Source organism: Grampus griseus (genome assembly GCF_964374135.1).
Source record: "Grampus griseus genome assembly, chromosome: 10".
Taxonomy (NCBI): Eukaryota; Metazoa; Chordata; class Mammalia; order Artiodactyla; family Delphinidae; genus Grampus; species Grampus griseus.
Window position 1 is genome coordinate 8,464,457 of NC_139004.1, and position 25,099 is coordinate 8,489,555.

Genomic DNA, 25,099 nt, shown 5'->3' on the forward strand with positions numbered 1-25,099 from the left:
GCTCTCCCAAGTAACTCCAACATCTAGCCAAGGCTGAGAACCGTTAGCTTCGAGTGCCCCACTCCCCATTCCTCACCCTCATTCCATCTCCAGTGTGTTTATCATTTGGTTCAGTCCTGTTTATTTTAAAAATTCAGGTGGCGGGCTTCCTTGGTGGCACAGTGGTTGAGAGTCCGCCTGCCGATGCAGGGGACACGGGTTCGTGCCCCTGTCCGGGAAGATCCCACATGCCGCGGAGCCGCTGGGCCCATGAGCCATGGCCGCTGAGCCTGCGCGTCCGGAGCATGTGCTCCGCAACAGGAGAGGCCACAACAGTGAGAGGCCCGCGTACCGCAAAAAAAAAAAAAAAAAAAAAATTCAGGTGGCAACGAATTCTCTTGGGATCTTTCTTGACATTTCTCCCTCTTGTTCTGTGTAACTATGGGTGTATGTACCCCATAGCGACAGCTGCATACTGTGCCCTGAAGAACCTGTGGTGTTAGAATATATGCCATTGACGTACCATTAGTTAAACACCCAAAGTATCAGGTCTTGATAATATATGAAAGTACTGTGGCTGTAATTTTCAGTGAGGTGTGGGGTAACAACCCAGCCCCCTGGAGCATATGTCAAAATCATCTATACCGGGAGTCAGCAAGCTTTTTCTATAAAGGACCAGTATTTAACATACTCAGCATATATATAGTAACTGCAGTAAATATATTCAGCTTTGTGGGCCACGTGGCCTCTGTCATAACTACTCAGTTCTGCCATCGTAGCATGAAAGTAGCCATCGACAATATGAATGAGTATGACTGTGTTCCAGGAAAACTTTATAGACACTGAAATTTGAATTCTGTGTACTTTCTACGTGTCATGAAATATTGTTCTTCTGGGTTTTCTTCAACCATTTCAAAATGTAAAAACCATTGTCAGCTCGCAGACTGTACAGAAACAGTTGGTGGTCAGATAGGACTCATGGTCCATACTTTGCCAATCCCTGATCTAGGGGATTTTTTCAAATTATAAATGCATCATCTCCCTGAGAGTTTAATAAGCTGCCTGTGTGGGACACATCCCCAAACTGAGAAGTCACTGGTGTCGGAAACTAAGGGGAGCGATTGCCTCACCTTAGATTTGCTGGAATGAAAAAACAAACTTGAGATAACCAAATTTGAACACAGATTATTTAAACATATAATGAGGACCATTTCTATAAAGAAGATAGAAATTATGAACAGCCCCCAAATTTAGTCTTACTGGTTTATTTTCACCTTGAGGCTTAGAGTATGCTGAATACATATAAATGTTCAGTATCTATTTGCTAATGATTTTGTTAGAAGGGTTAGATATGCTATAGAGGATTAAAAATTATGTTTAGTGTTTGTCTGTTGAGATAGGTTTTGTTGTTTTTATGACTTTTGGATTTTTTTAGTAAGTACCTCTTATGTAACCTTAGCCTAGAGTGGTGATTTCTGTCTTTACTGCATGTCATGATTATCTGGTAGAGTTGATGAAAATATAATTGTCTAGGTCCCCCCTCAAGTGATAGTTTTAGTTGCTCTGTGGGTAATTCTTGTGAGCAGTCTGGGTTGAGAAGCATTGGCTTCATTGAGCATGTTCTCCTTTGATGAATTCTAGAATGAAAAACTATCTTTTAAAGACAGTGTATCTGCAGTAAAGTAAAAAAACAAACAAACAAAAAAAACCAGGCTGGTTGCTAAAAAATAATCAGTAAAGAATAAAATAATATAACCCATCTCCTCTCTTATCTTTAAAAGATAGCCATTGTTAGAATCTGTTTATGTGTTTCTCTGTACCTATAATTTTTGAACAAAAAGGATCATACAATATGTACCATTCTTTGATTTGTTTTTACTTAGTTAATATATTCTAGATATCTAGAGAAATTTATTTCTCATAAATAATTTTGTCCAAAGATTAAAATCAAAAGCACAGAAGAGGGCTTACCTGGTGGCACAGTGGTTGAGAGTCCGCCTGCCGATGCAGGGGACACAGGTTCGTGCCCTGGTCCGGGAAGATTCCCACATGCCACGAAGAGGCTGGGCCCGTGAGCCATGGCCGCTGAGCCTGCACGTCCAGAGCCTGTGCTCCGCAACGGGAGAGGCCACAGCAGTGAGAGGCCCGCGTACCGCAAAAAAACAAAACAAACAAACAAAAGCACAGAAGATAATTTTTAGTGACTTGGCAACCAGGGCTGAGAGAGCTACAGATTGGGATCAGGGCTATTTCTAGAATTGTTTGGAGACTGGAACAAATCACTACTCCTCTGCCTCTTATCCCACTAAAAGTAAACAAACACACTGCAACAATTCAGTTTAAGATGAAGATTATGGACAGCCTTGAATAGGGAAAAATAATGAAAGGGCTTTAATGAAGATGGAATATCTCCTTTCAGTGAATTACGGTAATTGAATGGACGGCATGCTTCAAGGTTTCTGTTTTGTAAGTGTATTTTTAATTTCTCATTTTGTATTTTGTTTAGCACCAGCAAACTCTCCCTCTGGCTTCATCCTTTTATTGTTGCTTAGTTGCAAGAAGCTTGGATTAGGTGGGATATGGGTGGAAAGAGAAAACTGGGCCTCTGGGTGTTCACGTTAGCCGTACAAGCCTGCACAAGTTAAGAAAAGGTTGTCATACTCCTCTCCCGTTCTTAGCAACTGTTCTTTCTCTAGGGCCCTGGGGCATCTGTCTTCACTCTACTCTTAGGCTCCTGCGGTTCTCCAGGTGTGCTGCGTTTGACACTAGTGAGTCGGACCTTAGACAGACTTGTTTATCTGGAGTAGAACCAGGTCTTCAGAGGCCCTGTTCACTGACATGGCTGTATTGATCTATCAGGTAATTTAAAATAGTAGTAACGGGCTTCCCTGGTGACGCAGTGGTTGAGAGTCCGCCTGCCGATGCAGGGGACGCGGGTTCGTGCCCCGGTCCGGGAAGATCCCACGTGCCGCGGAGCGGCTGGGCCCGTGAGCCATGGCCGCTGAGCCTGCGCGTCCGGAGCCTGTGCTCCGCAACGGGAGAGGCCACAACAATGAGAGGCCCGCGTACCGCAAAAAAAAAAAAAAAAAAAAGTAGTAACAACATGAAACCTAAATTAATTGTAGATATTCTCAGCAGCATTCGGTTTTTTTTCCATGATAAATAGTGTGATTAAGAAAAACAAAGAAACATAAAAATAAATTTGAGTTTGGGCAGATTGTGCTCAGTCTGCTTGAGGGATAATCCTGGATTGGACATTAGAGGACCATTTGAGATTCTGTTTCAGTTGTATAATTCTTTGATAGCTTGGGGATTTATAAGACATTAGACTTAATTTTCCTAATTATTAGGTATACTGACTATAGCTATATAGTCAGTAGGCAAACAACATTACTTATAATGTCCGATAATCCCTGTTCATAGTGTTACATATAGTCAAGAAAATTTTCACTCTACCTGTATTATAAGGACAACAAATAAAAGTGCTTTTGGGGGTAGCCCTGGTGAGAAGCAGGACTGGGGATCAAGGCAAATGGCTGCTCTTATTAAGAGTAGGTGCCTGTTCCAGCGCCTGTCTCATCTCAGAACCGCCTTGATGAGCATCCCTCCCCCCTGTTATTGCTGTATCATAGTCTCGCTTTGTTAGGGTCACTCTGGAAAATTATATCTTTTAAAATATAAATATTCTTCAGGGCAAGTTAAGCATTTTTGTCTTTATTTTTTATAAATTGAAGCTATTTGTTTGGGAGTGACAGTGTGAAAGCATTACTTCTCTGAAAGCTGGAAGAGAAAGACCTCTAAAAGGCAAGCTTTGTCTGTTTTTCCTTAATCACCAGCATCTCTCTCTTATGCCATAGAGAAGCATGCATGGTACTTTAACACAGAAAAATATATCAGATGTCTCTTCCTTGAAATGATTTCAAATTATAAGTCCATTCTAAGTGTCAATTCTTAAGAATTTAGCAGGCTGAAACTGATTTTTTAAAAAATCTGTTTTCTATATATCCTCTCTTCTTAAAAATTAAACTTTTAATTTTGAGATAATTGTAGATTCACATGCAGTTGTAAGAAATAGTATAGAGAAAACCCACGTGCCCTTTACCCCATTTACCCAATGGGAACATCTTGGAAAACTGCTGTATAATATCAAAAGCAGGATATTGACATTGATAGAACCCACCAACCTTTTTCAGATTCCACAAGTGTTGCTTGTATACCTGTACTCATTTGTGTGTGTGTGTGTTTAGTTCTGTACAGTTTTATCACTTGTATATGTATCCACCACCACAGTCAAAATACAGAGCAGTTCCATTGCCACAAAGATCCCTTGTGTTTGTAGCCATTTTAAAATAAGAAGTCCCCCATTTCCCTCTCCCCCAAGTCCTTGGCAACCACCATTCAGCCAGAAAGAGAGAGAATGAAAGGCATGCTCATCAATTGTCTGTAAACCAGGCTTCAATGAACAGTAACCGAGACTACATTGAAGAAAGAGTGATAGAGCTTGAGGAGTTCCTGCTAAGGACTAGCATACGACCTGAGAGACAAAGCATTAAAAAAATTCTGACTGATTCTTTAGTATGTAAAGGTGAGAGCCAAGAGGGAAATGGCCTGAAATTCTTAAAATCATAAAAGATAAAAATCACTGACTTATTTCTGAATTCTGAAGGTAAAGATCAGTTCATTTATTTATTGAACAGATAGTTTTTGTACTTATTGTACTTATTATTTGAATTAAGTGGTAGTTTTTAAAAATGTCTGGGCACTTAGTATAGAAGATAGCAAATTATATATCTAACAGCAGTTAATTAACTTATATAATTTATTGCAAGAGATTTGCAGACATGAGGGTTTATTAGAGAAATTAATAGATTATAGCTATATGATGGGCACATTTAGAGGAAATTAGAGGCTTTGACCTTCTGAAGTCATGGAGGGAATGACTTCCCCATCAAGCATTAGTGATGATGATAACTGTTAAAATTTATTTAGTACTACTATGTATCAAGTCCTGTACGAGGCATGTTTTTAATCTGTTATCTCATTTAACCTTTTTCCAGACCATAGGTGCTCACTATTTGTTAAACTGGATTTTCTAAGATGTTTTTCAACAGAATTATTAACATTTTGCTTTTCTTTTCAGAGATGTGGTACTGGATCTTCCTCTGGGCTCTCTTCTCCTCTCTGTTTGTCCATGGTGCTGCAGGAGTGTTGATGTTCGTGATGCTACAGAGGCATCGGCAGGGGAGAGTAATCTCTGTCATTGCAGTCAGCATCGGATTTCTGGCTTCCGTGACTGGAGCAATGATTACTAGTAAGTTGATTTAATTTTAAGCACATAATTTTATATGCACTTACAGTTTTGGTAACTTTATTCTTATCGTAAATGCAACAGTGTAATCTTTCATGTAGAATATTTTTCAGCACTAACCACACTTCATCTAGAAGGTAAAGATCAGTTCGCTTAATTACTGAACAGATAGTTTTGGTACTTCTGCTGTATGAATACTCATTATGGAAGGTTTTGGGGAAATGGAAAAGCTTGTAGAAATTGTCAAGAGGTAAAGCAGTTCGTGGGAAAATTTATCTTATAGTGGATGTAGTTTCTGCTTTAAAGGAGCTCATTATGTGGTAAGGGAGAGAGGTAGGCACACAAATATGCCAGTGATAATTGTCATTTTAAAAAAGTGAAGATAGGGCTTCCCTGGTGGCGCAGCAGTTGAGAGTCCGCCTGCCGATGCAGGGGACACAGGTTCGTGCCCCGGAGCGGCTGGCCCTGTGAGCCATGGCCGCTGGGCCTGCGCGTCCGGAGCCTGTGCTCCGCAACGGGAGAGGCCACAACAATGAGAGGCCCGCGTACTGCAAAAAAAAAAACCAAAAAACAAAAAAAAAGTGAAGATATAGCTCTTAGGTCCTTGATGTCATCTGCCTGTGACTACAAAATAAAAGTGCACTTCCTTCTTTTTTTAAAAGGATATTCTAAATATATTACAGATAATTTGCCTTCTTTAAAACCAGGCAATTAAAATTGGAATAAATTCTAATTTTGACATACTTAAAATATTTTTTAAGCTTTAGTTATTGTTATTTCACATAGTCTTAATTTTTAATCATTTTAATAAATTTCAGGACAAATTGGTTTATTTATATTTTAAGAACAGTTGGAAGTTTAGAAGTAGCAATTACATGTTTTTTTTCCTTTCAAATTCTTGGGTTTTAAAGTTTTTAATTTTTTTATTGATGTATAGTTGATTTACAGTGTTTCAGGTATACAGCAAAGTGATTCAGATATACATATATATGTATTCTTTTTCAAATTCTTTTCCATTATAGGTTATTACAAGATATTGAATATAGCTCCCTGTACCATACAGTAGGTCTTTGTTGTTTAACTATTTTATATATAGTAGTGTGTATCTGTTAATACCAAATTCCAAGTTTATCCCTTCCCCCCTTTTCCCCTTTGGTAAGCATAACTTTACTTTCTACATCTGTGAGTGCGTTTCTGTTTTGTAAATAAGTCTATTTGTATCATTTTTTTTAGATTCCACATATAAGTGATATCATATGATATTTGTCTTTTTCTGTCTGACTTACTTCACTTAGTATGATCATCACTAGGTTCATCCATGTTGCTGCAAATGGCATTATTTCATTCTTTTTTATTCTGAGTAATATTCCATTGTGTATATATACCACATCTTTATCCATTCATCTGTCCATGGACACTTAGGTTGCTTCCATGTATTGTCTCTTGTAAATAGTGCTATAATGAATATTGGGGTACATGTATCATTTTAAATTAGAGTTTCCTCCGGATATATGCTCAGGAATGGAATTGCTGAGTCATATGGTAACTCTATTTTTAGTGTTTTAAAGAACCTCCATACTGTTCTCCATAATGGCTGTACCAGTGTACATTCCCACCAACAGTGTAGGAGAGTTTCCTTTCCTCCACACCCTCTCCAGCATTTATTATTTGTAGACTTTTTGATGATGGCCGTTCTGACTGGTGTGAGGTGATACCTCATTATATTTTTGATTTGTATTTCTCTAATAATTAGCAATGTTGAGCATCTTTTCATATGCCTAATTGGCCATCTGTATGTCTTCTTTGAAAAAATACCTATTTAGGTCTTCTGCCCATTTTCTGATTGGGTTGTTTGTTTGTTTGTTTGATGTTGAGCTGTATGAGCTGTTTGTATATTTTGGAAATCAATCCTTGTCGGTCGCAGCGTTTGAAGATATTTTCTCCCATTCCATAGGTTGTTGGTTCATTTTGTTTATGGTTTCCTTTGCTCTGCAAAAGCTTTTAAGTTTAATCAGTTCCCATTTGTTTGCTTTTGCTTTTGCTTCCATTACTTTAGGAGATGGATCCAAAAAACTCTTGCTGCGATTTATGTCGAAGAGTGTTCTGCCTATGTTTTCCTGTAGGAGTTTTATAGTATCCAGTCTTACCTTTAGGTCTTTAATCCATTTTGAGTTTATTTTTGTATATGGTGCTAGAGAAGGTTCTAATTTCATTCTTTTACATGTAGCAGTCCAGTTTTCCCAGCAGCACTTTTTGAATTTCTCCATTTTATATTCTTGCCTCCTCTGTCGTATGCAGATTGACCATAATAGTGCACTTCCTTCTTAAACACAAATTATTATGACATAAGTCTCCCCTGGCCTACTAGAAATTAGCCACTTTACGGTGTCCTCCAGCTGTCTGCAAGTTTTCTCCTGTGCTGCCTTATGTGCGTGTCCTACAGCCCTCAGGTTCACTCCCTCTGACCTTCTCCTCTTAGCGCTGTACTTAGGCCCCAACTCCAGCCTGGGGTTCTGCTGTGCTAGATGAGCTAGAACTTAGATGCATCCTGTTGAGCCTGGAGGGCCCTCAGCCGCTTCCTTCGTGTGGTTCTGCCGGACACTGGTGCTTCTCTTTGCTGTGTGGTCTCGTCACTGCAGGTGAACAGCAGAGCTTCTGTTGCTGTTCACTCTGGCCGGCTTCTGGGAGGCTAGGGTAGCTGGCTGTCGCTGCTGGATCTGCTTCAAGACTCGCCACCGAGGGCTTCTTCCTTTCTAAGTTCCTTCTTAGCCCCAGAGATGAGAGGAAGTCCTTTTCTTCCATGGCTCCAAGGCCTCCCTCCTTCTGTGTCCCACAGTCACCTTTTCCCAGAGTGATCAGCATGCCTTGCCTTGAGGGGAGAGCCCTGTTCCCATGTCTCTGGGTTTGTCCTGTGAGACAGTCATAAAATAGTTGTGGGAAATAGGGAGTAGTCTATTTCCTCATCCTGTCTTCATTTACTATTCAGTTTTTGTGTGTTATCTTGTGTTAGGTTTTCTTTGTGCTGCATCCAACCTGTAAATTTCTCATGTGGTACTTCATTCATTTTGCCATAGGTAGAGTTTAAAACAAGAAATCAGATTTCACTGAAGCACCAAATGTGCAGAGTGGAGTAGCAGGAAAGTCAACTGGAAAGAGCCAGATCCTCAAGGGTCTTGGACGGCCAGCCAGAGTCTGGACTTTATTCTGTGGGTCATGGAAAACAACTAGATATTTTAGAATGGGGTTGGAAAGGGGCAAAGCAATTCAATAGGAAAATCTATTTTATGGCTGAATGTAGAATATATGTGAAGAAAGAACCAAGAAGAAACTCTGAAAGGGCAGGGACCTTGTCTGTCTTCATCACTGCTGAATCTCCAACAATAAAACAGTACCTGGAATAGAACAGATACTCAGAAAATACTGGTTGGATAGATGGATGTAGTAAGGGAGGCAGCACAGAGGAAAGGAAGGAAGAAAGTGGGGGGAGGGAAGAAGGGAGGAAAAAGGGGAAGGAAGAGGAGTTGAGGCATTAACTGTGATCTGAATTGAGGCTAGATCTGAACTAGACTAGTGGTGGTGGGTTGGAAAAGGAGTTGGTGTCAGGACTGTGGCAAAGGGAAAAATCCAAATTAGTTGTTATTCACTGTGGTGGCATACAAAGAGACATGAAAGGGACTGCTGACATTCTTGATGTGGGCCACTGCTACAACTGTGGAACCGTAAACAGAGGAGGAAGGAAGAAGGAGCAGCTTGTTCCCAAGTCAAAAGTAGTATGTGTGTTGTATGTGTGTTTATTGCTGTAAATTATTGTGAAATTTTAAAGAGAACATGATTCTACTTCCCTAATGATGTGTATCTACATATTATCTGCTTTCAGTTCAGTCAGGAATAAAATAAGCTAATGATTTTGGAAACCACAGTGTTATATTTAAAAATCCTTACAAATATGTCTGACACAATTTCAAGTAAAAATTTGTATGCAGGTTAACAATAAAACATATAAATTTCTTCTGGCTAACTTTTTGACCTGCAAACACTTGAATTAAGAAAACTAGCCACTGTGAATATTTAACTGCATTTATTTTCTTAATGTATTTTGTGAGTGCTATAGCACGATCACAGCTGTATATTCAGTTCAGCACATGATGGCTGACTGAATATAGATACATATCTATTATATTTTACTACCTCTTAGATTTTTTTTTTTTTTTTTGCGGTACGCGGGCCTCTCACCGTTGCGGCCTCTCCCGTTGCGGAGCACAGGCTCCGGACGCGCAGGCCCAGCGGCCATGGCCCACGGGCCCAGCCGCTCCGCGGCACGTGGGATCCTCCCGGACCGGGGCACGAACCCATGCCCCCCGCATTGGCAGGCGGACTCCCAACCACTGCGCCACCAGGGAAGCCCCCTCTTAGATTTTTATTTCCAGAATAGAGTGATTTTTCATTTCAGTTAGTACTGATAGTTAATACCAGAATTGGGAGGAAATGGGTTTCTCTATAATGCCATTGCTTGGCATTGTATTGCTGTCTAATTTTAGCGAGTCTGAGGGTTAAAGTGACACCTCTTTGTTGGTTTAATTTGCATTTCTCTGATTACTAATGAATTTGAACATCTCTTTCTATTCTTATCATATTTTTAGATTTCTTCTACAAATTGCTTCTTTAAATTCTGTGCTTTTCTTTTGGGGTTCTTGTTTTTTTATTAAACGATAGATGTTTCTTAGATGTATTGGTGTCTTATTGGTTTTGAACTTTGCAAATAACTTCTCTGTCTTTTATCAGTACCTTCATCCATGATGTTGTTTATTGAGTAGAAATCTTTATTCTATATAATCAGCTTAAAGAGTCTTTTTGCCTAATTTAGAATTTTATTTAAGAAGTTCTCCTCCACACCAAGGTCAAAAGATACTCTGATATATTTTCTTTTGTTAATTTTATAGTTTTACCTTTGTATTAAAGTCTTTAATTTATCTAGAGCAGGACTGAGCAAACATTTTCTTAAAAGGCCAGACAGTAACTATTTTAAACGTTGCAGGCCAGAGGGTCTGTGTCACTACTATTCTGCTCTGCCATTAGGGCATAAAAGCAGCCATAGACATTGGTAAATGAATAGGCATGGCTTTTTCCAATAAAACTTTATTTACAAAAACAGATGTCTGACATTCAGGTCATAATTTGCCTTCTGGTCTAGAGTGTATCTTTGTGTTTGGAATTAGATAGGATTCCATGTGTATTTTTTTTTTCCTCCCATGTAGTAAGTCAATTTTTACCACGTCACTAAAAAAATCTATCCATTGATTCATCCTTTTTTGTGTACTGTGTTCTCAAGGTACATGGACCTGCCTTCAAATTCTGTTCTGGTTTGTTAGTCTTTTTATCTGTTCTTGCAGCAAGGCCTCATTTTTTTGTCTCTATTATTTTGTAGTATTTCTTAATATCTGGTAGGGCTGGTCCCTCTCATTTCTTTTCTTTCTCAAAGTTAACATAACTATTCATGGACCTTTATTCTTTCATATAAATTTTAGAATATGTCTACTGAGTTCCTCAAAAAGTATAACTGTTATTTTTATGAGGATTTAATTGATTGTAGAGGTTAATTTGGGAAGAATTGACATATTAAATTAAGTCCCACCCAGGAACATGTAATATATCTCCATTTGTTCAGATCATTTTCTACATCTTTTGTTAGAGTTTAAAAGTGTTTTTTTTCAATAGGAGGATTGTATATTTTGATTAAGTTAATTCCTAAACTCTTATTATGTTACGGTTGTTGTGCATGGTATCTTTTTTAATTACATTGTTTAGTTTTATTATATATATATATTATTTATAGAGAAATGCATTTAAGTTTTTTAAGTTGAGTTTATGAGAGATTAATAACAAAGCAAAAAACTGGTTTTCTGGAAAGATAATAAGGTGAATAGATTGCTGCCGTAACTCTAAAATAGTTAAGGCAGAAAAGTAAAATATGGAACAACATAGAAGAGAGAACTACAGACTCAATAGTAAAGGTAGAATAAAGGATTATAAAAATGACAGTTTTGTAAACAGTTATATATTACTAAATATAAGTTGCTAAAATTGGCATAAGAAGAAAGAGAAAATATGAATAATACAATAAGTATGTTTAAACAATTGAAATGTTGAAGACTTCTCCTTCCAAAAGAAGTCCAGGCTCAAATGAGGTTTACAGATGAGTTCTACCAAATTTTCAGGGAACAGTTCCTATTTTTTCCAAATTATTGCAGGAAATGGAAAGATTAAAAACTGTGCACAGCATATTTGCTGGATCAAAGTAATCTTGTTGCTAAACAAGTTGAAGACTACAGAAGGATGGAAAAGTATAGGTTCATTTACTTTAAGAATGTTATCCTAGGAGTGCAAAGATAGTTCAGTATCAGAAATGACTACGGCTGTATGCCAATAAAACATTATTTATGGACACTAAAGTTTGAATTTCATATAATTTTTATGTATCATGAAATATTATTATTCTTTTGATTTTTTTTAAACCATTTAAAAATGTAAAAACCATTCTTAGCTCACATGCTGTACAAAAACAGGTGGTGAGTCAGACTGGACCTGTGGATCATAGTTTGCTGACCCCTGATCTGATTACACAAACAGAGAATCAACACCTTAGAACCAAATCTGCCTTAACCTTTATATTTGCGTTCTCTCAGGAATGTGGAGGGCAGATCAAATCACTTTTCAGTGGTCCACCTCTCTGCAGACACTTTATGTTGCTGTATATGGACATCTCTGTCACTGGTGACTCTTCTCCTAGTCACCCTTGTCCTTGCAGGTTTACATCTGTTATTTACCTTCAGCTCAGCTCAGCAGAATTGCTTTCTCCACTTCATCTTTGCTATGCCAGTCTTCTCTAGCTCCTTAATACTTTGGGAATCTTTACATATTTCTAATTGATACCTTCTGCTGTTGTTCACAGTGGCAGCTCCAAACATGTTTCATTTATTTCAGGCACCCTATACACTTCTGCCTTCTTCATTCTTGCACACACTTCACCAAGAAAATAACGATCACAATATTTGTACTCCTTCAACTGGCTGTTGTTCAGCAAAATACATCTTAACAGGAGTGAAAACTAAAGCACAAATTGGGGGAAGATATTTGTTAGCTTATATAAATGTAAAAAGATTAATATCCAAACTATATTTTAAAAAACCCTATGAATCAAATAAGAAAATGACAATCCACTAGAAAAATGGACAAAAGATTTGACAAACATTTCATAGAAGTAGAAACCCTAATGGCCAAATGTGAAGAATATGTGAGGAAAAGCTCAATGACATTAAAAATCAGGGAAACCCAAATTAATTGCAGAGATAACATCTCTCACCTGCCAGATTGACAAAAAAATTTTTTAAAGATATCAACTGCTTCTGAGGATATGGAGTAACTGGGATATAAATTGGTACAATTACTTAGGAAAACAAGTTGGCATTACCTAGTAAAGTTGAAAATGCCCATAACATAGGACTGAGCCATTCTGCTTTTACCCACGTTGTAGAGAAACTCGTGATTGCGTATGTGTGCCAGAGGTCATGTTACAAGGATGTTCACAGAAGCAGAGTTTGTCATTGTTAAGGACTAGAAACAATGTCATCCCCAGTAGAATGGATAAATAAGTTGTGGTATATTCATACATGGAATTCTGTACAACATTGGAAATGTATGAATTACTGCTGTATACAACAAGATGGATAATTTTCTGAATATAACCTTGAGCCAAAAATTCCAAAATACTTAGAGTATCAATTTATATAAAATTCATTTATTTAAAAAACTAAATAACAGATATCTTAGGATATAGGCAGGCAGTAAAGCTGAAGAAAAGCAAAGGAATGATAAAAACCAAATTTGGGAGGGAATGGGATGTGACTGTGGAGACTGCACTGGAACCTCAAATGAAATAGTAATGTTCTTTTCTTCAGTTGGATGGTGGTACTTGGGAATTTGTTGTGTGTTTTTTTTAACAGTCTACACGTATTTTATAAATACTCCTTCATATCTGCTCAATATTTAATAGCAGTGTTTCCAAAATCATTTAATAGGCACACAAAATTGTTTTCTTTCAGATCTTTTTGATTAAGAGTTCCACTGGAACAGTCTTTTCAGACTAGTGCTTCTGGGTTGTGAAATGATATAGTGCAATGGGAGCTAGTGTAAATCTGCTTCTTTTGAAGGGAAGTTGTAACTTACAAATTGGTTCCTGATTATCTGCTGGGCGGAAAACAGTAGTTCGTTTTATTTTCTGTATAACACTATAAATATCTCTCTTGATTTTGGAAACTCTGGAGTTTTACAGTGGTTTTTCTCCCCTTACATTATAGGGTTGAAGATCTTATCCTCTGTTTCTTGAAAGAGTGTAAAGAAAAGTGGGTTATTGGTGGTTTTGTAAGTTATTCCTCAAACAGCAAGCCTTCCAAAGTGAAATTCATTTTATTTATTTGCTTTTAACGTCTAGTTTTTTAACCCATCTGAATTTACTCTGGGGAGTGGTGTGAAGTAGGGACCTAAATTTATTTCTTCCAAGTGGCTATCAGTTGTTCCACACCATTTATTGAATGATGAATCACTGATTGGAAATTCCTTTATCATTTACTACTGCAACAACTACTAACCAAAATTTGGAGTACATACTGGGACCAGACACTATTTTAAGCACTTTCCAAGTATTATCTTCAAACCCACCCATTTTACAGTTGAAGAAATAAGGCACAGGGAGGTTAAGCGATTACTCAGTGTAACACAGCTACTAATTAGTGGAGCTTGGATTTTAACCCACAAGTCTAGCTCCAAAATCCATGCTCTTAACTTTATATAAGCATGAGATGTTTGAATTAACAAATTGGCACTTCCCAGGCAGCCTGAGCTAGTAATTGCTATGTTTTTCACCTTTTGGATCATTTTTGAAAATTTAATGCTGGAGAAATGGAGGCCAAATTGTAGTTTTTAAAATTGAAGATAGTCATGGAAATCTAGGGTGAACCCAAAGTAAAGACAGTATTTTTCAGGTTTATTTTAACATAATTTCTGATAACAAAGAAGGCTAAGATCTTTTTTATTTTCAGAATGTTATCCAATTCTAAAATTTGAGGATATGATTAATTATACTAGTGAAGTTTATTAATTGATTAAGTAAATGTTGGTGCTACTAGGAGTTTTATTTAGTATTGAGATGATTATCAGTTACTTTATTATTTTATGAATTCCTTATTCTCTTTTTCACTAGGTGTAAATGTGAAATGATAGAATGATTTGGAAATTTATAGCCAGACTAACCTGGATTGAAATTCCAGCTCTGTACTTACTATATTTCCTTGGGCTAGTAAATGAAACTCTCTGAACCTCTGTTTTTTTCATCTTTAAATTAAGTAATAATACTCAGGAGTGGTATCATATTTAAGATGATAAAGTTCCTGTCAAGATACACAGTATGCTGTAAATATACTATATATTTTAATTCCTTCTTTAAAATATATATATGAAAGCCCTTGGCTTAAATTAATAATTTGCTTTTCCTATTTATATCTTCTATGGAGGAATATAATATTTTGAATTTAAGTGAACTCTGGAGTTAATTCTTAGCTAATTTTTATGAGTAGAATTTCTATCTCAAATAATTATAATTCAGTGTCTTCAAATAATTTATTTCTGTTCTTTTTGTTTGATCATTCTAGGATACATAGACAGTTTTTTCTAGAGAAGAGTTGTAAGGCCATCTCAACCTGTGAGATGGCATAACCATAGTTTAAATGTTTCCTTTTATGATTTCTGAATGTACTTTTAAAATCAGCCTCATAGATACCACATCATTATACATACTATAGCAATCAGATGAAGTGTTGAACCGAGCCTCGGGGCTCTGAAGCTCCTGAGATTCTCTCATTCTCAGAAATGCACGTTATCTAAAAATTTCTCCTAGAACAGATGGATGTCAGGTTCACACTCCACTTTTATTAGATGTCAAGATACTCGTCTCCAAATACCTCTACAGTTGTATGCTTTATTAAAACACTGAAACCATTTTATATGGTAGATTGTGAAGCACATTAGTCACAATTCTGATATTTTATGGGACATTTAAGAATTCATTCATTTTACTGAAATAAATTAAAATTCCTTTAATATTAACTTTTTTCTTGAATAATTTAGAAATTATATTAAATTGTATGGTTTTCTGTATTATTATTTATAATTACCAATATATTGTGTCATATGTTTATGAAAGTGCCGATGAGGTCTGGCCGATTTAACACCCAGCTGAGAGATTACAATAATGAATTACTCGTTTTTTATGAACATATTTTATGTCAGGGAAGCAGCATATACCATAAATACATATTTTGCAGTTGAATAGAAAAGTCTGTTATTCAATTTTGTGGGTAAATGCGGTATGGTAGAGTAACTTTTACCAATCACATGGGAACTCTTTCATAGAAAATTATAAAATGAGAATGACTGATGATTTACTGTTTGGCTCAGATGAAAAGAGATTTTAAGTTACAGCCATGTAGCGTGTCTCAGAATGAATGAAGGTGTTATTTGTCTCTCCCTCTTTCTCGTCTAGGTGCAGCAGTCGCTGGCATTTACAGAGTGGCAGGGAAGAACATGGCCCCCTTGGAAGCACTGGTGTGGGGCGTTGGACAGACCGTACTGACATTAATCATCTCCTTTTCAAGGATTCTCGCCACACTCTGAGGTTTCTGTGGGCATGTCTTACTTCACATAAGGAAGCAGATGTACAGATTCTCTGAAAATGGCATTGTTAACAAGGGAATGAAATTGTACAAGAATGTGGAAGGAGCAGGTCAAAACATAAGGCCTTGAGCTGTGTGGGAAGATTGCCCTCTGGTGTTCAAGTGATTGCACTACCGCACCGCACCTTACGTGCCTCCGTCCCAGGCAAGGCGCATGACACTACGTGAAGCTACAAGAAAAAGCACCTTGTTTAGCTGCCAATCAGGTTAACACTGGCGTTGAATCATCGTTCTTAACAGTGTTGTGTTAAGTTACAGGGACGTTTTGAAGAATTGACATATGTGCCAAACTCTTTTCTTTTTTTTTAACATTGATCATGTGAAATTTGCAAGTGTAGATGTAGATGAGTGCTGTGAACATATCTGACATGAATTCAGGTGGTGTAGTGAGATTTTTGTTTTGTAATGCTAAATCCCGTATGAGTGCTGCATACCGAATCATTTAATAGGAGACAAATTATTTGATTTTTAATGTTGAACGTTTCTGGGATTTAGGGCTTTCATATAAATTAGGCATTATTGTTACTTACGTGAAAAATAATACTTAATGGAAAACTGCTGAACTCTTTTAAGGACTCAAAGTAGATCTATAGGGTGCATCCTTTTCACTCACTTAAGTAACACTCTTTTAATAGTTTCCCTCATACATAAACATTCTATTGATATGAATTTAAAAACTTTACGGGTCATACACATTGATTGTAGCTTGTGTGTCACAAAAGTATAATTTGAAAATTTTCTTATAAATTTTGTAAGAAATCTGAAATGCACGTTGCATTCTTGACCCTTCTAAAGAAAGTTTTTGCCATGTAGCTCATGGAGGAAACATCTTTACAACTAGTATCTCAGTGGGATTATATCACTTGTTGCATATACCTTGATTTTTGACAAAACGTAAGCAGTCTTTCATTCTAGAGTATTAACTGTATTTAAAGAGTGGCCTAAATTAGGCTATGAAAACAAGAAGCCTCATTTGTAGATAAGAAACATATAGGAAGAGTAATAAGCTATCTTACTTTGGGTATGTGGTAGCATCATAATTTCTCTGAGTAAAAATTGGGGAATATAGTAAATAATTATAAAATTTGGCAACAAATCTCAGCATATCAACACAGTATTGAATGCATACCTGAGTTATTCATTTCAGTTGTTCAGCTCTTGTTTTATGCTGTTATTTAAGTTTACTAGAATCTGTGATGACATTTATTAGAATGAAAAAATCCTTAGAGGTTTTAAGAGGTTTTGGCAATATGTAATTGTATTTAAGAGTACAAGAAGTAAGGGCAACACAGAACGTGGTGGAATTTGTCTCCTACTGAGATTTTTTTAATACCAGGTACAATTATATATATGGTAACTCAAAGGAAGAGCCAACTGCAGAAAATATAAGTTAAGGACAATCCAAACAATAATCTGATACTCTAGCCTCACTGTTTTATAACCTAATTTGGAAAAACGTACATTTCTATTAGGTTCCATGCAAATATAAGACCTTTGTTACCCACGGCACCGTTTCTCCACCAAAAAGCTGAGTAGTATCAACAACTCACCGATGAGGAACTGGGGGTATTTTACCAGTACGGAAGCCAGTTTGGGGCGGTGCGGGAGTTTAACAACACTGTGGCTTGGAAATTTGTTTTTAAAAACCCAAGAAGCAAGTATGCATTCTTAGAGATCTTTAAAGTAAATCTTAAAATTGATTCTTTTTATTATGTTCAAGCCTGAAATTGTTTTCATGTGTTCTTTATATTCCTGACATTTTCCTAAATTAAATTTAGGCCTAAATCTTCCAAGTCAATTTGATTTTTCCTTTTCTATTAGACTTGAATTGTGTTCTTCCTTTACTTTGGTTATTCTTTAAATTCTTTAAATTCTTTGGTCAATAATTTAAAGTGTTCATATTCTTTGGGAGGAATTACCAGTAATATGTTGAAATGGTATGAGATCTACAGAAATGAATATTTAACACATGGTTATTTTATGTTTCAGAAAGTTACCATGGTAAGGTAACATGGAACACATGGTTCAGAATCTGAAATTAGCCCGAAAATAACTTGGACACATTAAGTGTATGGCTGCATGGACCAAAGAGAATGAAACTCCTGTTTCTGCTCTAGAATGAAGTATGAGAAGGTGGATCAGTTTGTAGAGTGTCCTGCAGTTATCTCATTATCAAGTTGCTTTACGTTATGAGGAGTGTGTGTGTGTGTGTGTGTGTGTGTGTGCTTTTAACTTTTGGGGGAATTTTTGGTTTCTCTGTTGTTTTTAGTTGCTTCCATTGGGATTTTGTGCAACTGTTACTATTTCGATGTTTTGAAATGCAGTTGATAGTATGAATTGATGAAATGTCTTAATAGCTGTTTCTGTGATGAGATTTTTAAAATGTTATTGGTTTTCTTATAGAGACAAGTAACATTTAATGATATATATCTACATACACATATATCATTATATACACATATATATATAAAGCTGCTATATATGAATACAGTCTAATTGGAAAGCTTTTGTTCAATGAACACTTGGACATTATCGTGGAGAACTTGATACATTTGCTCAGTTGAGTGATCTTTTAAATCAGTTTAAGGAACTTTGAGATTTTTTAATTTGGGGAAAGTTTTCTTGGTTTAATAGTGGTAGAGATCCTTGTTTGTGATGTGACAAAAGCCCTTATTGATGTATTTGGGTTAAATCTTCTTAAAATTTACATGTGACTTAGCAGTAAATTTTCTTTGTGAAAAATGCAGGAGGGAAGGGGAGAATCCTCTGCAGTTTACACTTCGTTATTTTTAAAAATGCTTAATAAAATATTGCTGACAGTGAAATCAGTTCCTCAGAGAAGAGACTCCTATATGCCCAAACTAATTGTTAATTAGTTAACACAGGGAGTTAACATAAGGAGAGTCCTAAATGGTGGCCATATTCAGTGTTTGTAGGTTAATTATTCTTACTTTAGATCTTAGTGTTTACTGAACAGTGTTATAGTTTGTAACCCAATGTACTTTCTTAGTATTTGCAGCATACATTTCTACTGCCCCCCCAAAATGTGAGGGTTTTGTTTGTACTTTAAGTGAGAAATAAAGAAATGAGCTGCCCTGTGTATCATATATTTGTGATGTAAGGAACAGGAATAGTTTTTAAAATGTTCTTGGAAAACGTCTTTAGAGAACCTCCAATTAAGATGAGGAGAGTGGGGCTGCCATGTCAGTGTGCCCAAGCTGGCAGTTAAACGCCAGTGAATTCAGTTTTGTAAACATTTTTGGTGGATCTACTATGTACAAAGTGCTGAACCTGGTATTTTCTGTAGTAAGTACAAGGATGACCAAGATGGGGTTCCCACCCTTGAGTCCCCAAGAGCTACCAAGATGATTTAAATCCTAAAACAGTTGGGAGAATATCTTGCTTCTAGCTGAGAGCTTAAGTCCTGTTTTTTCCCCCAATTCTGATTTTTCTCAGTTTATTAACCAAATGGAATACCGTGACATAGATTTGAATCCAGGCCCTCCCACTTGTTGACTTTTTGTTTATGAGGGTGAAACAGTACAGTCAGCTCTCCATATCTGCGGTTCCGCATTCAGGGATTCAACCAACCTTGGATTGAAATATTCAGAAAAAATTTCCAGAAAGTTCCAAAAAGCAAAACATAAATTTGCCCCACACAGGCAACTATTCATATAGCATTTACACTCTATTTACACCATTTACATAGCATTTACATTGTATAAGGTATTATAAGTAACCAATAGATGGTTTAAAGTATATGGGAGAATATGCATAGGTTATATGCAAATACTACACCATTTTCTATAATGGCCATTTTCTATAAGCATCCTCAAATTTTGGTATCCATGCGGGTGCTGGAATCAATCCACTCTGGATACTAAGAGACGACTCAGTATTTAACAGTAAATGATCAATAGTCATTATAATTTTTTTTAAATACACTTTGCAATACCAATTGAATATATTGTTTTGTAAGATTCAACTGTTTTCTTCCATTTCTACATTTTCCCTACATATATTTTAAGATGGAAACTAAAAAATTTCTCTTATAATGTTGCTTCTCCTCTCCACCTCTTTAGTTTTTAAATCAGCAGATAGTTCTCTAAGAGCACTTTTGGGAATTGGTGGCAATGGAAATGGCAGGGCAAGCCGAATTCAGTATCAGGCTGTGTTTATTACTAGTTAAAACAGGGAAAGGGAGAAGTAGCCGGGATTTAGCCCTTACCTTATCCTGCTTGCTTCTTTTGGATTTACTCAGCCAATATTCATTGAATCTCCACTACACGCAACTTACTCTCCTTGCTTTCGGGGTGGAGGGGTGTCCCCTCTCTCTGTGTACCTCCCACCGCCCCAGCCTGTGGCTTCACCGTGCCGGGTGAGAACAGAACCGGGCTGCAGTGTCTGCCACGTCCCTCCTTCCATGGACCAAAAGTGCTTAAGCCCTACTTGTTGTTTGTTTGTTTTTAACTTAAAAGGAAATACTTTTATTTTTAATTTATGTCCATTTTATAATTCAAGAAGTAACAAGATGTTAAGAGGACTTTCTGAAATGTTCTCAAGCTACTTCACTCTCACTATTACAAATGTTTCTCTCAGAAAGTCTTAATCAGAACTCTTCAAAGAGTTGCCATTTGTTTTTAAGATGGAAGAATGTGGAAAGTTACTGAAGAAATTCTAGTGACCTAGATTGCAGAGAAGTTTGGCAACACTTGGGTAACTGGGTAAACGGTTGTTTCTTTTAATAATCGGGTGAGAATCTCAGTGGTTAAAGTTGACTAGTAATTTCCCTCATCTTCCTGTCCTTTTTATAACATCGTGGAGGAAGACTCTACAGCATAAAAAGAACATTATTTGATTAAAAACTGATTAACTTTTTCTAACATGTGGTAGCATTTATAGCAGAGGGAAGTTCAAAGACAGGAAGAAATGTCGGAGGGTTACACACAAAAACACAGACACACTTGATGAGGCACCCTGCGTTATGTGAACACAGTTTCCCCCTCTGTTAAGACTATAAACTACACTGTATGAGTACATTTAGTGCATGTTTGCAAAATGCAGTGTTTTTTTATATGTGAGACTAAACTTACCACAAAGCATTTTGAAATCGTACTACATTTTCGTGCGTGTGGTGGTAGGTTTGCCTACTAACTTAAGGATGTCTGTTCAGTGTAGGCAATGCAATGTTTTTGAGGAGGTTGCTGAAGTTGTTATCTAAAAATGTATCTATGAATTTGTTTAGAGGAAGTAATGCTTAATATATAAAGTATTTTCAGTAAATGTGGAGATATACCAGTTAATACACTATTAGATTAGTGGAAACACCCGAATTTCTGAGAGCACTAAGCTATGAACTGTAGCCATCTCCCCTGAGCTTAGGGGACTCATTTTCACATTCTTTACATTCATTGCACATATGTTGAACTTATGTAATAACCCTTTCCTGATTTTGAGAACTAATTTAGCAGTTTCTTAAAAATATTCCTCCCCCTTCCATACAGATGTCATATGGTAAAGTTTAAACATATGTACAGTTTGTTGATAGACTCAAAAGTGCTGGTTTAGAAGAGAATGTTCTTAACACCTTATGGTTATGCAGCTATAATCTTGCTGAAAATTAAATACTATAAGCAAGTCAAGAGAGCGTGGACCTCCTGCATGTTTTTTTAAATTATATCCTGTGCCCGTATATACCTCCCCTCAGTGGTGACATGACTGTCCCCATTTGGGAACTATATTTACGTATGTAACTGAAACTGGAAAGCAGTGTTACATAAATATATAGGAAGAGGAACTATAATGCATAATCACCATAACTATAACACTTTCTCTCCTAAACATATTACATATTGATAATTTCTAAAAAGCATCATTTTTTATAGCCCTGTATAAATGAATGATAACTTGACAGTACTATTGGTGGTGAAAAGTTTCCTTTGTTTTTAAATTAAAGTATTTATACATCATCACTGAGTATCTTTGGGAAGGAACATTTTAAAGTTTTCTCCATAGAAGGCAAAATAGAGGCACTTGTTTGAAAAGTAATCAAAAATGATTTACTTTAATACTGGATGAGTTGATGGTCTAATTGTTGACACTTTCTTGGTATTTGTGATATCGGATGCATTTACGATGGAGGAATTTTAAAAGTTCTGTACGTCTCTCAAACACATGCACACACACGAGCTCTACCAATATAAAATTCCACAGTATTTTTCATTTCAGTCATATAACTAGGTAAAATTCATAGGATCCTACTGTAAAGTATTAACTCTCAATTCTAGTCATTCTAGAATGAGGGGATCAACTTTACCTTAAAGTTAATCAATGAAAATGTTTTTATTCACACAGCAAAAATATAGTTTACCTGATAGGTATTAAAAACTCACTTTCAAATTGTGTTAACTCTCAGACCACTGATGAATCATTTAGTAAACCACAGTGCAGTTTTTAAAAGCTAAATGATGCCTTAGTGCCTTGGAAGTTAAGATACTTTCGCAAAGTGAATTTAGTAAGATTCAGGATTGGTACACCTATTGCTGGGGATTCAGAGGTGAGGAACAGTGTAATTGAATTAGGTCCTTGCGGTTTAGTAAAAATCAGTTATTTCACCATTGACTATGACAGATGACAACTGCTTTCATTACATTTTCATGATGTGGTATTTGTCTTTTTTTTTTTCCAAGTAAGTTTGAAATGAGAGAAAATGTCAAGACAATTAAACGTGGAATTTTAAAATTCGGTTTTGTTGTAAATTAGAGAGTCTAGCGTGAACAGTGTGAGCTTTATATTGTAGTACAAGGGCAGACACTTCATGTAACTTTTAGGAATACGTTTACCATCAGGGATTTTTTTGGTTTTTTTTACTATAGAAATACTTAACGTACTGTGAAGCTTAAAGACAGGAAGAAGCAGCCTTGGAGGGGTAACGCATAAAAACAAAGGCGTATGTGATGAAGTATCCTACATTATGTGAACACAGTTTTCCCCCTTCTGTTAAGACTATAAACCACACTGTATGAGTATGTGTACTGCATGTTTACATAATACAGTTTAATTTTGAAGGGTTATTTAAAAAGTATGTTTATTTATAATACCTAACAAGCTGTAAATATTGTATACTATTGATTTTTAATTTTATATAAGCAATTTTTTATTTCCAATTCATGTACAAATCTCATTGTGTATATAGCATAATTTCCTGGATAACACAAACTTTGCAGTGAATTTTAATTATTTTAATTGTAGTAAGTATAGAAATGTTGCTCTTTATTTTAAATTATTTTTCACCACTCATTTTCTTCAAAGGGCAGCAATAAATATATGCAAGTTATTTTTGATTATAGAAAGTTGGTCTGCAAAGACAAGATCTAGATTCCAATTCACTGCTTTAAAGAAAAGATGCACAATTAACATCATCCACTGTCTAATCTCAGGACCATTTCTGAGGTCCACATGTGTCTCTCCTCTTTGTAATATACAGGGTGAACTCTTTACTGATACACACAAAACAACTGTTAAAAGTGAATCCAGCACTTAAATGTCATTACACAGAATTTATTGGATTAAAAATTTGTAATATACAGTATTTTAATAAAGTTTCTGTATTCAGTTTCATGCACTTATATATAAATAAACCTGTCTTCAAAAGCTTTATGGGGTGTTTGATTCTTTACGACATATCTTTTTAACTCATTCACTGTAGACTCAAGTGTTTCCTCTTACCCTTTTGTCAGGTTTTCTGGGCCAGTTTTACACTGGATTTGGAAGGTAGCATTGAAAAGGTGAGCAAGGAGTTTAAAAGACAAACTTGGCCTAGTTCATAGTTTTACCAAGGACCAGTGCTAGGCCACATAAGCATCTACTTCTAAGAATTCCTGTTTTAAAGAGCCTGCTGTCACGTTTATTAATAAATGGCTACCCTTTATTGAGTGCTTAGTATCTGTTAGACACCTCGTAAGCATTCTTTAACACTTACGGTAACCTTTAGGTTAAAGGGATTACTAAGAATTATGAACGTGATCCTTCACTTTACTAATGAAGCATTTGAGGTTCAGAGAAGGTGATGAATTTCTCAAGGTCACACAGCTATTAATGCTCAACTGGGGTTTTCTTACTCTAACCTATGTTTTTTCCCCACCGTGCTATGTTGGTTTCAATAGAGTATTCTGGGAGCTCTTATAATGAGATAAGATCTCATTTTTGACAAAGACCAGACAGCATTATGGGGATTTTCAAAATTATCAACTCAGAATTTGTATTGCCAAAGCTATGCATATTTTGAATTTTTGTTAGGGATTCCAAAGGGAAGGTACTAGGTACCCAACTAGCTTCCACTAATTCTCCTGCCTGAGGAGAGATTGGGGCCAACAGAGCCAGTCACTGAAATTGTTACAAACCCTGATGGAATAAAAACTTGCTTAACTTTAAAAATTGTGCAAGGAAAGTGGAAGTAAACATTTTTTTCACACATACTGACATATTTCATGTAATTACTACATTGAAATGTATTTTTTTCTAGGTAACTTCTTCATTCAACCGTAAGAATTATAAAGTTATTAAATATATTTCCTTCCTGACCGTGAGTCTTAAAGAGTTCTTGAACAAAATATAAATCTTGAGATTAAAAAGAAATTTTCTCTTTTGATTTTATTCTTTTTGGCTCTTGAAGTAATATTTTTATAGTATTTGTAATAGGAAAAGCTATCTTTGGGTATTTTGATATTCACTGAGCTTTGAAAGCATGCATTTAATTTCAGATTTATTGCCACCTGTTTAGAATAAGACCAGAGGGAAAGGTAATCTAGAAGAAAGATGCTCAGTTCTTACATTGAGCTTGCTTTCTGATGGAGAATGAGTTGTGGAGGAAGAATATCTCAGACTTATCAAATGGATACTTGTGTCATCTATGTTTTGAAGTTGAACCATTGTTAATTCATAAAATGGTACCTAAAGTTTTAGGGTACAAAGAAAAAAGTAAACAGGATCTATGGCAGATCTTTGAGGAGGAGAATTGGGGTTCACT

At 36.2% G+C, this 25,099-nt stretch overlaps 1 protein-coding gene across 2 annotated transcripts in view; it reads left to right on the forward strand.

Annotated features, from left to right (window-relative positions):
- Positions 1-17,958, forward strand: part of TMEM170B (transmembrane protein 170B) — a gene marked incomplete at its 5' end in the record, with an annotated part of 37,041 nt that extends 19,083 nt beyond the window's left edge. Inside the window, 2 exons of one of the 2 annotated variants that reach the window (XM_082663168.1) lie at positions 5,120-5,290; positions 15,882-17,958. In XM_082663168.1, the coding sequence (XP_082519294.1) occupies positions 5,120-5,290; positions 15,882-16,012 (302 nt within the window). In that variant the 3' untranslated portion in view covers positions 16,013-17,958. The remainder of the gene's footprint in view (positions 1-5,119; positions 5,291-15,881) is intronic. The other variant, XM_082663169.1, reaches the window with a different exon arrangement.
- Positions 17,959-25,099: the final 7,141 nt, after the last annotated feature.